This window comes from Rattus norvegicus, chromosome 14 (genome assembly GCF_021556685.1).
Source record: "Rattus norvegicus strain SHRSP/BbbUtx chromosome 14, alternate assembly SHRSP_T2T, whole genome shotgun sequence".
Classification (NCBI taxonomy): domain Eukaryota; kingdom Metazoa; phylum Chordata; class Mammalia; order Rodentia; family Muridae; genus Rattus; species Rattus norvegicus.
This window is the reverse complement of record NC_141547.1, coordinates 42,225,240-42,242,923: the sequence shown is the minus strand read 5'-3', so window position 1 is coordinate 42,242,923 and position 17,684 is coordinate 42,225,240. Positions and strand designations below refer to the sequence as shown.

The 17,684-nt window shown below is 43.0% G+C and overlaps 1 protein-coding gene across 7 annotated transcripts in view; it reads left to right on the top strand.

Moving 5' to 3' along the window:
- Nsun7 (NOP2/Sun RNA methyltransferase family member 7) overlaps nucleotides 1–17,150 on the top strand; it is a 62,600-nt gene extending 45,450 nt beyond the window's left edge. For 2 of the 7 annotated variants that reach the window (XM_087583065.1, XM_087583066.1), the window contains exons 11-13: nucleotides 13,949–14,072; nucleotides 14,552–15,080; nucleotides 16,978–17,150. In XM_087583065.1, the coding sequence (XP_087439191.1) occupies nucleotides 13,949–14,072; nucleotides 14,552–15,080; nucleotides 16,978–17,003 (679 nt within the window). In that variant the 3' untranslated portion in view covers nucleotides 17,004–17,150. 7 annotated transcript variants of the gene reach the window in all.
- Nucleotides 17,151–17,684: the final 534 nt, after the last annotated feature.

Sequence of the window (17,684 nt, the reverse complement as noted above, 5' to 3'; positions counted from 1 at the left end):
GGTCCTCAGGGATTGAACACAGAGCACCAATTTTGGTGGACAGCACATTTACCCACCAAGGCATAGCCCTAGTTTGTGAACATAGTATTGTACATAAATTTGTTTTGGTTATTGTTAAAGCTAAAGGCATTTGACTTTGACTTGGTTGATTCCTGAATAAACTAGGTCAAAATTTCATCTTTCTTAGATACATATATTACCCCACAGAGGAAAATTATACAAAATATTTTTAGAAAGTAGACAGAAAACTGGATGTGTGTTATCTTAAGTACTTTCAGTATTTTGTGCCCACTGGGAAATCAGTAAAAAAAAAATGACATGGGTATCTACAGCAGCTTCAAGACAAAATGTAGCAGTAGTAGAGTTGGGAAAGAGAGAGCATTAATACTACAGTCTGAGCTGGGCGTGATGGCTCATGGCTTAGCCTTCAGTTCTTGGAAGGCTGAGGAAAGATGGTTATCTCAAGTCTGATGCCAGCCTGGGCTACATAGAGAGGCCTATCTCAAAAAGCCAGTGCTAAGGTCTGGGGATAGCTCAGTTGTAGAATGCTTGCCTAGTATACTTGAAGTTCTTAATTTAATCTCCAGTGCTGCCCAAACAAACAAGCAAATGCTAAACAATACAAAACAAATACAGCATGCACTGTGGACATCAAGGAGTCACTCCAGGAGTACGTTTTTCAAGACTGATTAGTTCTTCAAGGCTGTGAATTAGACATCTATTTTCACGATGTTATTTCTCCTTCAGAATCTTAATGTGTATAAGGGCTGCTCTGTCTTCCCAACCTGATACTTTCCTGTTTTTCATTTCATAAGCTGACAAGTTTATCACTTAACACTTCCTCTCTTGCTGACTTTCCATTCTTACTTAGCTTCTGTTGATAGCTGTCCTTGTTAGAGTTTCTATTGTTTTGAGGAAACATCATTACAAGTACAAGTAGGGGAGGAAAAGACTTATCTGACTTAACTTCCACATCATTAAACTTTCAGGTAACCAGACCATTATTGAAGGAAGTTAGGGCAAGAACTGAAACAGGGCAGGAACCGGGAAGCAGGAACTGATGCAGAGGCCGTGGGCTGGTGCTGCTTACTGACTTGCTCATCATGGCTTGTTTAGCCTGCTTTCCTATAGATCCCAGGGCTTACAGAACTCAGGGATAGCACCACTCACAAAGCTGAACTCTTCTCCTTCACTGGCTAAGAAAATGTCCTGTAGTTGAATCTTACGGAGGCATTTTCTCAATTAAGTTCCCTCTTTTCAGATGACTCTAGTTTGAGTCAAGTTGACAAAAATAGCCAGTACAATTGATCCCTTGTCAACTTGACATACAAATATATCACTGTTAATTCATAACCTTTCCATTCTTGTTCATCTGAATCACACATGAATACCAACACTATAATATAAACAATAAAATTTAAAAGTTCCACAGTCATTAAAAATTTGAACACTTAAAAAGTCAGTCTCTTTAAAATATTCAGAATCTTTAAAATATTCAGTCTCTTTTAAAATCTTTGTAAAACGCCAAAATCTCTATAAAAGTTAGTCTCTCAACTGTGAGCTCCAGTAAAATCAAAATTAACTTAAATATTTTCTCACTTCAAGAAGGAAGAACCAGGGCACAGTCACAATCTGAACAAAGCAAAACCAAGCTCCAACAGTGTAAATAACTAGTGTTCAACATTTTGGGACTCACTCACATCTTCTGGGCTCCTCCAAGAGGCTTGGGTCATTTCTCCAGCTCCCCCCTCTGCTGTACACAAAGCTTGTCTTCTAAACTCAGCCAGGCTCCATTCCGCCACCGCTGCCACTTTCTTGGCCATTGTCCCATAGTACTGGTATCACCAAAATGCTGGGTCTTCTGCTGCAACTGAGCTGAACTTTTCATGAACAGCCTTGCCCAGGCTCTCTTCCTGGTGCCAAGACTCAGCTGTTCTCCATAACCCCTTCACATCTTCAAAACCAGAACCACTTGAGTAACTATCAAGTTTAGCTGCCAGCAGTAGGCTGCCCTGAATCACAGCTTCTGTGTACTGACTCTCAGGAAACACTTCCCAGAAGATTTCACCTCAAATAATACTGGTCTCTTCTTAATCACCACTGTTCTCTCAGCTCCAGCTGACCAACACCCATTGTCTCAGTAAAGCAAAAGTTTCACTTTAGTGGTTCCAGTCTTTTGTTGATCACAGCTGATTCTTCAGCCCAAAAAACCAGAGCTACATAATATTAATTCAAAAAGGTAAATATGCAAGGGCCTTGAGGCCTTCGTTGCCTGCATTTCTCTCAATACTCTTTTCTCCTAGGTTTCTACAGAGCAGTTCATCAAAGCTTTGAATACTCAATGGATTTTTCCAGCTAAAACTTTCAAAATCCCTCCACAACCCTCCCCCCAAAACATGGTCAGGTCTGACACAGCAATACCACATTATTTTGTGACAATTTCTGTCCTATTTAGGGTTCCTACTGCTGTGCTGAAACATGTCTGAAAGCAACCTGTGGAGGAAGTGATTTATTTGACTTCCACGTCATAGTCCAGCACTGAAGGAAGTTAGGGCAGGAACTCACACAGGGGCAGCAGCTGATGAGAGGCCATGGAGGGTGCCGCTTACTGACTTGTTCTTCTCATGCACTGCTCATCCTGCCTTCTTATAGAATCCAGGACCATCAGCCTAGGGATCGTACTACCCACAATGGCCTAGACCCTCCCCTCATCAATCACTAATTAAGAAAATGTCCTACAACTGGATATTATAGAGGCATTTTCTCAACTGAGGGTCCCTCCTTTTAGATGACTCTAGCTTGTGCCAAGTTTACATAAAACTAGCCAGCATAATAATAGTTGACAGTCAACCACATATCCTGAGAATACTGAGTATCATAGTAGCTAAATTAAATTACCATCTACTGACAGAGCTCACCAGGGACATCACCAAATCAGTGATTGCCCATGTACGGTTCTTGGTTCACTAAGGTTAAGATTTTTTGAGAATATAATACAGCAAAAGTGAAGTGATATATGCTGTCTATTCATGTAAGCCACGATCAATTTATAATATAATAAAAAAGATACAATTTGTATTTGAAAACAGTAATTCACATTCTAGATTGGTTTGAAATTTAAGCTCCATCTGAAAAGCATATTCAAGGAGCTTGTAACTACTTGTGGACACAGTCAGAAGTCTCTATGCACTGCCTGGGGAGATAGACTATATGTCCTGTAGTCGCCATTAATTTTTAAAATTATATTTATTTACTTATTCTGTGTGTGTGTGTGTGTGTGTGTGTGTGTGTGTGTGTGTGTGTGTGGTATATGTGTGCCACAGTGTGCATGTGGAGGTCAGCAGTCAACTTGTTGGAGATGGTTCTCTGCTCTCATAATTTGTGTCCTGGGTACCAGGTCATTAGGCTTGGTGGCAGGCACCCTAACCACTGAGCCATCTCACTAGCCTAGGGATCATTGAGTGCTCCAGTGTGCTTGCCCGCCTATTGTTCATGTTCCCTTTTACTGACCCCAAACTACTTAGTTCATTTAGATCTTGAGATGCCATGATACAGGCCTATGCAAGTGCTTTACTCCAGCACCCTTGTAAAGGGGTTTGCGTGGCTGCACGTGCCCATAGTCCCAACGTAGTCATGGTGGTCAGGGGGACAGGTTGGAGACAGGAAGGTCTTATGATCTTGCTAGTCAGCCAATCTAGCCAACCAATGAACTCCAGGTTTAGTTAGAGACCGTACCTCAGGAAAGGAATGGGGAGGGCAATAAAGGCCAATGCCAATCTGTGGCCCCCATAAATGCAATGTTTGGACATCTCCTCCATACATGCACTAACAGGCATGCGCACGTGCATGAACACACACACACACACACACACACACAAACACACACACACACACACACACACACACACACACCAATCAAATAAAGTGTTTTAAAAAGTCTTACCTGTAGCTGGGATTGGTGGTTCCTGCCTGCAATCCAAGGACTTTACCCAAGCTCTGCTGTGGTATGAGAGAAGTCAGCCACATTCCTGACGTGGCCCTACATTTACCTCCCTAGAGAGGGATATTTGTACTAAACAAGATAGGCGATCTGTAAGTGACAAAGGGCACTGTGAGTGGAGAGGAGGCAAATGTGGGAGTAATAGAGTTCCTGTCAGTACCTCAGTGGGTCTTCGTTGGGACTGAGCCTACTTAATACATGGGCAGTACTCGGCTCAGAGAAAATACCCAATATCTTTAAATGACCACGGTACTTACTCTGCACATTGCATGGTTGTGTACTCAGCTGTTTCTCATTAGGATAATTAATATTTTGTTATATATTAAGAGCATAAGCAGTTTCATATAAATTAAAAATATTTCATGTTATTGCTTATTATTTCTTTTTTTTTTTTTTTTTTTTTTTTGAGCTGGGGACCGAACCCAGGGCCTTGTGCTTGCTAGGCAAGCGCTCTACCGCTGAGCTAAATCCCTAAATCCCCAACCCCTATTTCTTTTCTTTTATTGGATATTTTCTTTATTTAGGTTTCAAATATTATCCCCTATCCCAGTTTCCCCTCCAGGAACCCCTCATCCTGTCCTCCCTACTACCTCCATGAGGGTGCTCCCTCACCCACCCAGCCACTCCCTCCCACCTCCCTGCCTTGGCATTCTCCTAGACCGGGGCATTGAGCCTTCACAGGACCAAGGACCTCTCCTGCCATCGACGCCCCACAAGGCCATCCTCTGCTACAAATGTGGCTGGAGCCATGGGTCGCTCCATGTGTATTCTTTGGTTGGTGTTTAGTCCCTGGGAGCTCTTGGGGGTTCTGGTTGGTTGATAGTGTTGCTCTTTATATGGGGTTGAAAACCCCTTCAGTTACCTCAGTCCTTTCTTTAACTCCTTAATTGGGGACCCCATTCTCAGTCCAATGGTTGGCTGCAAGCATCTGCCTCTGTATTTGTCAGGCTCTGGCAGAGCCTCTCAGGAGACAGCTATATCAGGCTCCTGTCAGCATGCACCTCTTGGCATCCCCAATAGTGACAGCATCTGGTGACTGCGGGTGGAATGCATCCCTAAGTGTGACAGTCTCTGGATGGCCTTTCCTTCAGTCTCTGCTCCACACTTTGTCTCTGTATTTCCTCATGTGAGTATTTTGTTCGTACTTCTAAGAAGGACTGAAGCATCCGCACTTCGGTGGTCCTTCTTGAGCTTCATGTGGTCTGTGGATTGTATCTTGAGTAATTCAAGCTTTTGGGCTAATATCCACTTATCAGTGAGTGCATACCATGTTTTTTTGTTTGTTTGTTTGTTGTTGTTTCGGTGATTGGGTTACCTCACTCAAGAGGATATTTTCTAGCTCCGTCCATTTGCCTATGAATTTCATGAAGTCATTGTTTTTAATAACTGAGTAGTACTCCATTGTGTAGATGTACCACATTTTTTATATCCATTCCTTTGTTGAAGGACACCTGGGTCCCTTCCAGCTTCTGTCTATTATAAATAAGGATACTATGAACATAGTAGAGCATGTATCTTTGTTGTATGTTGGAACATTTTTTGGAAAATTGGAACTATGTCCAATTTTCTGAGGAATTGCCAGACTGATTTCCAGAGTGGTTGTACCAGCTTACAATTACACTAACAATGGAGGAGTGTTCCTCTTTCTCCACATCCTCGCCAGCATCTGCTGTCACCTGAGTTTTTGATCTTAGCTATTCTTAATGGTGTGAGGTAGAATCTCAGGGTTGTTTTGATTTGCATTACTCTGATTGTGTCTCTGTGCACTGGGGGCTACCCACGGAGATCTCTTGCCCAGCTAGGTGCTCTAGTTTGGGTGAGGGTGGGAGAACTCGGACGGGGTGGGGGACTGCTTCCACTGCCTCCTGTTGCTGGTCCTTCTTTCTGCCACTGCTGCTTGCTGGTTGCCCAGGCTGAGCCAGCAGGAGACTGACTAGCCAGTGAGGGGTTCAGGGAAGCTTCTGGCATTGATTTAGGGAGAGCAAATCTCTTCCCCAAGTGGCTGCAGTATTATAGCTCTTATGACAGAAGCCCTCAGGTGATGGAATAATTCCTGCACACATTTAATCCTTTTGAACACGATTCTTAAATACAGGTTTTGGATGGGTCAGTGTCTGACAGCAGGTACTTTCTATTGGTTTGACCTGAGAGCTTGGGAAGACCTCATTACGTATTTGGGGCGTGGTCCTGCTTCTCAGTCTGATCTGTCTTGAACCTACATGTATGGTTACATCCTCACCTGTGGAGGAGGGGCTTGGGGCGTTGCTCTATGTGACTGATCTGTCTCAAACCTTTCTACAGGGTCTGTCGAGGGCTACAGCTACATGAGAAGGTCCTGATATCCTGGGAGACTGGGAATGTGCCTGCTGTCCCTTTTAGGGTCCTGGGGATTCGACCTATCTTGACCAGGAATCAGGGTACCTTTCACAGCCCGCTGCCTGATGACTAAGGATGTCAAACATTTCTTTAGGTGCTTCTTGGCCACTTGATATTCCTTGGTTGAGAATTCTTTATTTAGCTCTGTACCCCATTTTTTAATAGGGTTATTTGGTTCTCTGGAGTCTAACTTCTTGAGTTCTTTGTATATATTGAATATTAGCCCTCTATCAGATGCAGGATTGGTAAAGATCTTTCCTTAATCTGTTGGTTGCTGTTTTGTTCTAGTGACAGTGTCCTTTGCCTTACAGAAGCTTTGCAATTTTATGAGGTCCCATTTGTCAATTGTTGATTTTAGAGCATAAGCCATTGGTGTTCTGTTCAGGAAAATTTCCCCAGTACCCATGTGTTAGAGGCTCTTCCCCACTTCTTCTATTAGTTTGAGTGTATCTGGTTTTATGTGGAGGTCCTTGATCCACTTTGACTTGAGCTTTGTACCAGGGGATAAGAATGGATCAATTTACATTCTTCTACATGTGACTGCCAGTAGAACCAGTACCATTTGTTGAAAATGCTGTCTTTTTTCCACTGGATAGTTTTAGCTCCTTTGTCAAAGATCAAGTGACCATAGGTGTGTGGATTCATTTCGGGGTCTTTAATTCTATTCCATTGATCTGCCTGCCTGTCTCTGTACCAATACCATACAGCTTTTATCACTATTGCTCTGTAATACTGCTTGAGTTCAGGGATAGTGATTCCCCTGAAGTCCTTTTATTGTTGAGGATCGTTTTAGCTATCCTGGGTTTTTTGTTATTCCAAATTGCACTTTCTAAGTCTCTGAAGAATTGAGTTGGAATTTTGATGGGGATTACATTGTATCTGTAGATTGCTCTCGGCAAGATGGCCATGTTTACTATATTAATTAAGTTTCTTTTTGGAGGCACTCAGAGCTGAGTTTTCCACTTAGCACTGCTTTCATTGTGTCCCATAAGTGTTGGTATGTTGTGCCTTCATTTTCATTAAATTCTAAGATGTCTTCAATTTCTTTCTTTATTTCTTCTTTGACCAAGTTATCATTGAGTAGAGCATTGTTCAGCTTCCATGTGTTTGTGGGCTTTCTGTTGTTTTTGTTGGTATTGAAGATCAGCCTTAGTCTGTGGTGATCTGATAGGATGCAAGGGATTATTTCAATCTTCTTCTATCTGCTGAGGTCTGTTTTGTGACCAATTACATGGTCAATTTTGGAGAAGGTACTATGAGGTGCTGAGAAGAAGGTATATTTTGTTTTAGGATAAAATGTTCTATAAATATGTTATATCCATTTGGTTCATAACTTCTGTTAGTTTCACTGTGTCTCTGTTTAGTTTCTGTTTCATGATCTTTCCATTGTTGAGAGTAGGGTGTTGAAGTCTCTCACTATTATTGTGTGAGGTGCTATGTGTGCTTTGAGCTTTAGTAAAGTTATTAAGAATGTGGGTGACCTTGCATTTAGAGCATAGATGTTCAGAATTGAAAGTATATCTTGGTAGATTTTTCATTTGACAAGTATAATGTGTCCTTCCTTGTCTTTTTTGATAACTGTACTGGCTGGGTTTTGTGTGTCAACTTGACACAGGCTGGAGTTACCACAGAGAAAGGAGCCCCAGTTGAGGAAATGCCTCCATGAGACCCAGCTGTAAGGCATTTTCTCAACTAGTGATTAAGGTGGGAGCACCTAGCCCATTGTGGGTGCTGCTATCCTTGGGCTGGAAGTCTAGGGTTCTATAAGACAGCAAGCTGAGCAAGCCAGGGGAGGCAAGCCAGTAAGTGACATCTCTCCATGACCTCTGCATCAGCTCCTGCTTCTTGCCCTGCTTGAGTTCCAGTCCTGACTTCCTTTGGTGATGAACAGCAATGTGGAAGTGTAAGCTGAATAAACCCTTTCCTCCCCAACTTGATTCTTGGTCATATGTTTGTGCAGGAATAGAAACCCTGACTAAGAGAAAATGGTATCAGGAGCAGGGTATTCCTGTGACAACCTGACCATGTCTTGGGGAGGACTGTGGAAGGACTTGGGAACTTTGAGCTAGAAGAGCTATTGGGATGTTAAGAGCTCTGTGGAATATTCTATAGGTACTTGGAAGATAATGTTGAGAACAGTGCAGAAGATGGAGGCCTGGCTTGTGAAATTTCAGAGGGAAGATTAAAGATTCTTTTCAGGGATGTTGCTGTTTTGATTGTGACGATTCTGTGGTTTTGGTTAGCTGGGGCTGAAGAATCAGCTGTGATTAACAAGATCCCAGAACTGCCAAAGCAAAACCTTTGCATTACTGGGACGATTGATGCTGGTCAGCTGGAGCTAAGAGATTAGTGGCGATAAAGAGACCAGCATCATTGAGGTGAAATCTGGGAAGTGTTTTCTGAGAGCACAAAGAAGCTGTGTTCCACAAAAAAACAAGTTTGTACCTTATTCTGTGGCTGGACTTGTTAGTGTGTAAGAGTCACCCAGGTAGTACTGGTTTTGAAGGCATGAAGGAGTCATGAAGAGCAGCTGAGACTGGGCACTGTGAGAGGCCATGGAAGGCCATTGGTGAAGGTGCACCCTCAGTTCCAATTGATGACCCAGGACTGAAGTGGTCATGCAAAGGAGTTGAAGCTTGGCACCATGAAGAAAGCCTATGAGAGGGTATTGGTGAAGCCTAGTTGCAGTGGAAGACAGCAATGTTTTGGAGATGCCAATACCATGAGATGACCACTAAGAACAGCAGCAGCAGTGGAGAACAGGCATCTGGAACCTAGAACACAAGGTGTGTGCTACAAAGGGCAGAGCTGGAGAAGTGACCCAAGCCTGTGGCAGAGCCTAGAAGAATGTGGGTGTACCCCAGACATTGGCTGGTTAGAGTTTGATTTCGATTTTGGTTGTGACTGTGCCCTGATAGTTTTCCCTCTTGAAGGAAGAAAGCATTTTAGTGGAGCCTCCAGTTAAGAGACTCTGAATTTTAAAAAGACTTTGAATTTTAAAAGATATTGGATATTTTAAAGGAATTGAACTTTTAATATGTTAAAAACTGTGGGACTCTTAAGTGTAACTTTTGGATGAAAGTCAATTTTATTCAATATTAGAATGGCTACTCCAGCTTGTTTCTTGGGATCATTTGCTTGGAAACAAATTTTCCAGCCTTTTACTCTGAGGTAGTGTCTGTCTTTGTCACTGAGGTGCATTTCCTGTATGCAGCAAAATGCTGGGTCCTCTTTACATATCCAGTCAGTCTATGTCTTTTTATTGGGGAATCGGGTCCATCAATGTTAAGAGATATTAAGGAATAATGATTGTTGCTTTCTGTTATTTTGGTTGTTAGATGTGGAATTATGTTTGTGTGGCTATTTTGTTGGGGGGGATTGTTGAAAGAAGGTCACTTTCTTGCCTTTTCTAGGGTGTAGGTTTCCTCCTTGTGTTGGAGTTTCCATCTGTTATCCTTTGTAGGGCTAGATTTGTGTAAAGAAGATACTGTGTAAATTTGGTTTTGTAATGGAATATCTTGGTTTCTCCATCTATGTTAATTGAGAATTTTGCTGGATATAGTAGCCTGGGCTGGCATTTGTATTCTCTTAGGGTCTGTATGACATCTGCCCAGGATCTTCTGGCTTTCATAGTCTTTGGTGAGAAGTCTGATATAATTCTGATAGGTCTGCCTTTATATGTTACTTGAACTTTTTCCCTTACTGCTTTTAATATTCTTTGTTTCGTGCATTTGGTGTTTTGACTATTATGTGACAGAAGGAGTTTCTTTTCTGGTCCAGTCTATTTGGAGTTCTGTAGGCTTCTTATATGTTTATGGGCATTTCTTTCTTTAGGTTAGGGAAGTTTTCTTGTATAATTTTGTTGAATATATTTACTGGTCCTTTAAGTTGGGAATCTTCATTCTCTTCTATATCTATTATCCTTAGGTTTGGTCCTCTCATTGTGTCCTGGATTTCCTGGATGTTTTGGGTTAGGAGTTTTTTGCATTTTGCATTTTCTTTGATTGTTGTGTCAATTTTTTTTTTTTTTGGTTCTTTTTTTCGGAGCTGGGGACCGAACCCAGGGCCTTGCGCTTCCTAGGCAAGCGCTCTGCCACTGAGCCAAATCCCCAACCCCGTGTCAATGTTTTTTATGGTGTCTTCTGACCCTGAGATTCTCTCTTTCTCTTGTGTTCTGTTGGTGATGCTTTCATCTATGACTCCTGATCTCTTTCCTAGGTTTTCTATCTCCAAGGTTATCTCCCTTTGTGATTTCTTTATTGTTTCTATTTCCACTTTTAGATCCTGGATGGTTTTGTTCAATTCCCTTACCTGTTTGGTTGTGTTTTCCTGTAATTTTTTAAAGGATTTTTGTGTTTCTTTTTTAAGGGTTTCTGCCCGTTTACCTGTGTTCTCCTGTATTTCTTTAAGGAAGTTATTTATGTCTTTCCTAAAGTCTTCTATCACCATCATGAGATGTGATTTTAAACCAAAATCTTGCTTTTCCAGTGTGATGGGGGTATCCAGGACTTCCTATAGTGGGAGAACTGGGTTTTGATGATGCCAAGTAACCTTGGTTTCTGTTGCTTATGTTCTTGTGCTTGCCTCTTGTCATCTGCTTATCTCTACTGTTAATCTGCCCTTGCTGTCTCTGACTGCAGCCTGTCCCTCCTGTGATCCTGTTTGTGTCAGAACTCCTCAGAGTTCAGCTGTCTCTGTGATCCTAGATCCTGGTTGAGCTATCCTATCTCCTGGGAGTCGAGCTTCCTCTGTGATCCTGTGATCTTGGGCATTTCAGAGCACCTCTGATTCTGGGCATGTTAGAGCACCTGGCTTCCTCTGGGTGTTGTGGTACTTGGTTCAGAGCCAGAGCCCAAGGTCTGCTTAGGGCACTGGTTAAGACTGGAAGGGATCTGTGCCCCTGGCTGGGCAGGGATTTCTGTGTCCCTGGATCCTGGGGGATCCAGTTTTGCTGGTTGTTGGGGCAGATGTTGTGGCCTCACCTCTGATCCTGGGTGTGTTAGAGCACCTGGGAGTTTGACTTCCTCTGGGTGTTGTGGGACTGGCTTGCTTACTTTTTCTCTCTCCCTCCCATACTGGAGACTGGACCTAGGGTTTCACACTTGTACTCAAACTCCCACCTCCTTCAGCATTCCATTAAAAAATACTTTTTAATTAAAAACTTGAACTTTTAACTTGACAGATTCTTTCTTCATGCATGGTTCTGGAGATCCAAAATTCTAGAGACAGTGTCAAATACTTGTAGAGTCTATTGTGGAGAAGGCTCCAGGCTTTGGTAGTTGCTGGCAATTTAGCTGAGTCTCCGCATCTGCATTCACACAGACACTAGAGTTAGTGTTCTCTAACTCCAAGGGATTCTGTTCTCCAGCAAGACCTCCTCTCGGGTTCTGAGTAGACTTAAACTTTGGCAGGGCGAGGGAACATTGCTGTTCACCACACCACAGTCTAATTCTGCAGTTTCCTAAAATTTACTCTTCTCATTTGCAGAAGACACTCACTCTACTCAACATCTCCAAAGGTCTCTGTCCATTCAGCAATTATAAAACCACATTCTCATATAATGCCAACTTAAAAAAATCCCAAATGTCACCATCTAGATCAAGACACTGGGTGTAATAATATTTTATATTTAAAGAAATAGGCTATAAACTTGAATTCTGAAACCATTTTGTGGGGATAATTTCTGGAAGATGACTTGTCTAATCTTATTTATGAATTTATACTACTACTATTAGCATGACTATAGATAAATATACTAGCATTTTAAACAATTATGTATTGAATACCCAGCATGTGTCAGATGTTCTACTAGGTACTAGCAATTTATCAGTGAATTAAAACTAAGAATCTTCATATTTATGTTTGGAGACCATGATTCTACATTAATAACTAGAATTGATTTCACTGAGTATTCTTTATACATAAATTAAAGGTAACTTCTGTTTGCATAGAGAACATACGTAGACTGGTTAAGTGTCCTATATATAAAATGATTGGGACAAAAAACACTCCAGAGTTTGTATAGTTTTAGATGTTGGAATATTTATATGTACATGAGGTATTGGGGTGGGAATGGAAGGCTACATTTCATATTCATCTTTACAGAAAGCTGAGAGTAATTTTTGACAATATTTTAACATACTAGTGTTTTGAGTGTGATCTGATACCTGAAGTCAAAAGTGGAACTTTCTACTTGTGGCATCCCGTCAGATTAAAAGCAGTTGGCTGGGAGTGGTAGCCAGTGCCTGTAATCCCAGAACTCTGCAAGCAAAGGATGTCTGAGCTCGAGCCTGGTCTACATAGTCCTAAGCTAGCCAGGGCTGCATAGTGAGAGCCTGTCTCAAACAAACGAACAAAAATTGCATTTGTGTACACAGTAAGTTTCAGGTGATCTGGCGAGGGTATATTCCTCTTCAGGATGGGTTGGCTGGCTGTGAGTCTGGCCTGCAGAGCAAGTTCCACTATTCCCTGCTCTAACAGACTCTACAGCAAGTCATTTGAGGTCATCTACTCTACCTCTTTCCCAAATGACATGTCCTTATCCACAGTTGTCTCAGCCACATGGGAGCTACTTGCTGAACACAGGGTGATTTTCGGGCTGCTGGTGAACTTTTATAAATAAATTTGCTATTAAATGAGAAATTAAATTTCAAAAAGAAAATTATAAACAGTAATTAAAAGGTTTTCTATTTGTGTTAGAAAGTCTTATATGATTTTCTTTTGTGACACAGGCTCTTGTGTATCTTAGGCTGGCCTCAAACTCTCTATGTAGTTGAGAATGACTTTGAACTCTCTCTCTCTCTCTCTCTCTCTCTCTCTCTCTCTCTCTCTCTCTGTGTGTGTGTGTGTGTGTGTTTGTGGTGTAGTGTTGAACTTTGTGTGTGTACACATGTACCCATGCATGCCCATGTATGCACATGCCATTGAGTAAATGTAATGGTGAGAGGGTCCCTTGAGAGTCAGTGGTTCTCCCTCTATGTGTGTTAGGAATTGAATGCAGGTCATCAGACTTGTGCTTTTACCTGCTGAACCATCTCACCAGCACCATGGTTTGGCTTGTTGCTTTCTTGTTTTGAGATAGGGTCTTTTATATCCTGGGAACGGCCTTTGCCCTTGCTATGTAACTAACTATGTCCTCGAACTTCCGTTCCTCCTGTCTACATCCCAAGTGGATCACAAATCCATGCCCCCAGCCCCAGTTGCTGAGGAGCCAATCCATGGCTTCCTGTCAGAAGCACGCTACCACCTGAGCCACACCACCAGTTCTGGTGCCATACATTTCTGATTGCTGTACTCATCTATTTTGATGACACATTAATCCTTAGAGAGATTTTCAGTTTGTTAGAAGGTTGTTATTTTTAGCACAGCTACTTAGAGACTTAGGACATATAATAAATTATGAGCTAATATGAAATATTGAGCCTTCAATTTAAAATTGGGGTCAGGGGACAGTGTCAGCATGTTTTCTTATTTGAGGTTTTTTTCCCCCCTTAAGAGATTGGCAAAATAGGAAAGAGAGTTGAGGTGTACATAGAGCTACCTTAACCATGGAATGCTTCTCTTCCCCTGCAGACTCAGTCCTCCCGTGCTCCCGCTGTGCTCCTTAAAAGAGATAGAACTGTCTATGGATAGGTTTTTCAGATTGGAGCCATCTGATATTACCAATGGCTGTTTTCTTTCTATCTTAACAAGAGAGGTAAGAAGAAGGAAAGCTCCCAAGCTCCCAACCCATGACATACTTTGGAATTGAAAATAACCAACCCCCATCATGGGAACCCACTTCGGGACCACTTGACAGTGGCTCGATTGTATTTCAGGAGCAGCTGAAGAGCAAGATCTGGATCATGCTGTGTGGCAAAATGTCTCCGCTCTCCACGATCCCCTCAGTGTCCCTCCTGGGCTTGCCCTCCGCTCCCATCTCTCCCAGAAGTCCACCAACTGTCTAGTGTTCTTCCCTACCCTAACATAGACTCTTGGGTTCTTGTGAGGTTTGTAGATGGGGAAGTTGAACCAAGAAAAAGTTATTTGCCGGGGCTTCTGAGTTATATTAGGAACTAAGGCCTAAAAATCACTTACTTTAATATGTTTTAATTTCCACCAAATCACTGACATATTTACACTTTGCACAGCAATGATGACCCCTCCTACACTAACAACTGCCTGCTTTCATTGCAGCGGGACCCATCCGAGACAGTGTCAGTGAAAGATGTTCTGGCCCGGGCGGCGGCCAAAGGTCTACTGGATGGGGTTGAGGTTGGGAAGACACTCAAACGGGACAAGAAAAGGAAAAAAGCAAAAGCCCCACTGCCCAAAGCCCCTCCCCAGGCGGACCTGGCTCACGACCATTCGTCAGTGACTGGCGCCGATAACAGCATCCAAATGAAAATCACTGAGTTCCTGCATCGAGAAAGCAAAGCCAGTGCAGTGAAAACGCCTCTCCCTGCAAAACCCGTGCCTCAAGTGGCTGCCTCCTCCCAGATCAGAAAGCCCAGCAAGCCTTTATCGACCCCACTGGTGAGGACCACCAGGCCGTCAGAAAAGGCGGGAAGCTTTGGGAGACCTCGGCCAGAAGGCAAAGGGATTCCTCTGAAACCGGTTGAAATCATTCTGCCTCCAGTGACGTTCCCATTCTCGAGCCCCCAGGGACCCAGGTTTCAGATGCCAGGCACCCATTTTTATTACCGCTTCATTGGATCAAAGGTTGGTGTGCCCAGCCATCTTACATCAATGTCCAGAAGAAAGGAGAAGGCTAAGGAGAGCGTACCTTCCTCCTTCGTCAGGCATCCTAGACCATGGCTCTGACTGTGTGGCCCTCGTGACAGGGTGGCTGGGCTTTGTCCACGTTTAGACACTGTTACATAAGATACTGGTGCTTTTGGTCACTTAGTACCCTCCAATGCAATAGAACATTTGGAGAGAGAATGAGGACAGATGAGGGTAACACTGGAGGGGCTGAGTGAGCAAAGCTAAGGCTTCCTCAGCTCAGCGCTAATAAGCTCTTTCAGGAAGTCCAGTTGCAGACCAGATCAGCTGTTAAGCCTTGTCTCACTCTGGGGAGGTTTGAAGTGTGGGCGGAGCATGGCTGTCTTACCTGAAGGGAACCCAGGATCCCTGCCAGTAGGCTGACTTGCAGACTTCACTGAGGGGCTTGGTAGAGTCCTGAGATAAATGCTGTTCTTTCCAGCCTGCTCCAGCTCTAGCCAGGAAGCCGAGACCATGCCTTAGCCGGGCAGTTGCTGTAGCTGAAACCTCCTGAATCCCAGTTGAGGCCTTTTCTGCAAGCATCCCCCTGCTCCCGAGACAGGGCATGCCAGGAGGCTCTCTAGTAGACTGACCTTTGAGTGGAGTAGGAAGCACAGGAAACCCCAAGTGCCAGATGTGCACAGTCCAGATGTTCATTCAGAAGAAAAGAAAGGTTTCTGGAGACGCTCCATAATCCCGAGCAGACTGAGCATGACAATCCCTCCCTTCTGTTTATGCCAAATTTTGTTGGAGAAGGGACAGGGAGCACGTTCCCACCTAAGGATTCTGAGCTGTAGAATAGAAGTGACATATCATTTAAGGAACTCAGGTTTCTGACTCTGTGCTGAGATCAGGTGGCACAGCCGAATCCCACACAGGTCATTCCAGTGGCACACAGGGATCTGACCTTGGTGACTCATTTCTGGTACATTATTAGAATATACTGTAGCACTGTGCTAATTACATCAAACGTCAACTACTCTTAGTGATACTCACCATTGCCTAGTAATACTGACATGATTATCATTTCTGGGTCCGATTTTTTTTCATCATGGCAACAGAAATTGTTTGACATTAAATAAAGTTATGATTACAATTCTTTTTTTTTTTTAAATCCAGACACATTTAGAGTTTGAATGTAAAGCTCTTATCCAACTGCATAGATTTCTGAGTTCTAAACGCCCCATTCAGGTAGCAGGACTGCAGTAGACCGGAGTCGGCCTCAGCTCCGGGGGGCCTTTTTGTCTCACTTGAGGTGGGAAGGACAGAGGCTTGATGGGTTTGGTTTTCATAGTAGTTTTATTTTAGCTAACGATTTATATTTTCATTAAAATCTGAGTGAAGAAAATGAGTTTTGTACTTCAAGAGGTTTATGTTTATATTCTGGGGCGTTTTTGCTAGTTGATTCTTGAAAAGCACAGGACGTAGGAGGCAGACACAAGGGTTCCCAGTTCGTCTAGCCAAGAGCTGCACAGTAGGATCCTGACTGGGCCCCTGCTCAGCGTGTTCCGGGTACTACTTCCCATCCCCAGCTTTCTAAACCACAAGCCCGCACTGCTCCTTCCCAAGACACGAACCTCGAATCTCTTTAAAGGGTGTGTCTTGGGGTGCAGCCTAACCTACTACTGTTCAGAGAGGAGCTGCCATTTCATCCCATGGGAGCTCAGGCCAAAAACCTTCACTCTCATTCTACTTTCTGGGCTAACTCTTTGCTCCGAAGAGGTTCAGGGTATTTTCTAATCTCTAGCAGCACATGGTTCCTGTCACCACTTGGGTATCTCCTACTATGTATGTTGCACTAAATCAGTCTTCTCTTTGCACATTCATGGAGACTCTGCTCTTCTTTAGGACTCTTCTAGGGAGGACAGGATCAATAATTTCCTGATAAAGTAAGAAGAAAAACAGGATAAAAGCAACCTAAGAGAACTCTAGTGAAGACCGCTGACCACACTGTTTTAACTGGCATTTCAACTTCTTGATCTTCTTAAAGTGTTGGCAAAATAAAAGAAATCATCAAATGATAGCATTCAAATGCTGCAGTAACTACTCATAGTTTTATTTACTTTGTGGTGCTGGGGGTTGAACCCAGAGTCTTGCCCAAATAAATTCGTGTTTTTTTACCTGAAACTATTTACCAGTATAAACCCCAAAAGCAGGATGAAATGTTGTCCATTGAGAGTTGTCTTTAATAGCGTAAGAGAAGGTGGGGGGTGGGGGGCACACATTATAATCCCAGGAGGCTGGGGCAGGAGGATTGCCATCAGTTCAAGGCCAATCTGGGTTATATTATGAGACCCATCTCAAAGACCAGACAACCCAACACAGCAAATGAACAAAACTTGGGTACACATTTTTAATTATTTGTCCCCTGAATGTCAGAGTTAAAACAGACCCAATTGACCGTCTAGTGATTGACTTTCATTTTGGATTTAAGGGCTCCCATCTCTGCTCCTCAGTCTTCTAAGAATGAAAGGCAGACTTTGTGTGTGTGCATGCATGTGTGTGTGTTGAAATACCTTAACCCTAAAAGTTGCTTAGCAAAAAATTCCAGCTGCCGATAAGACGG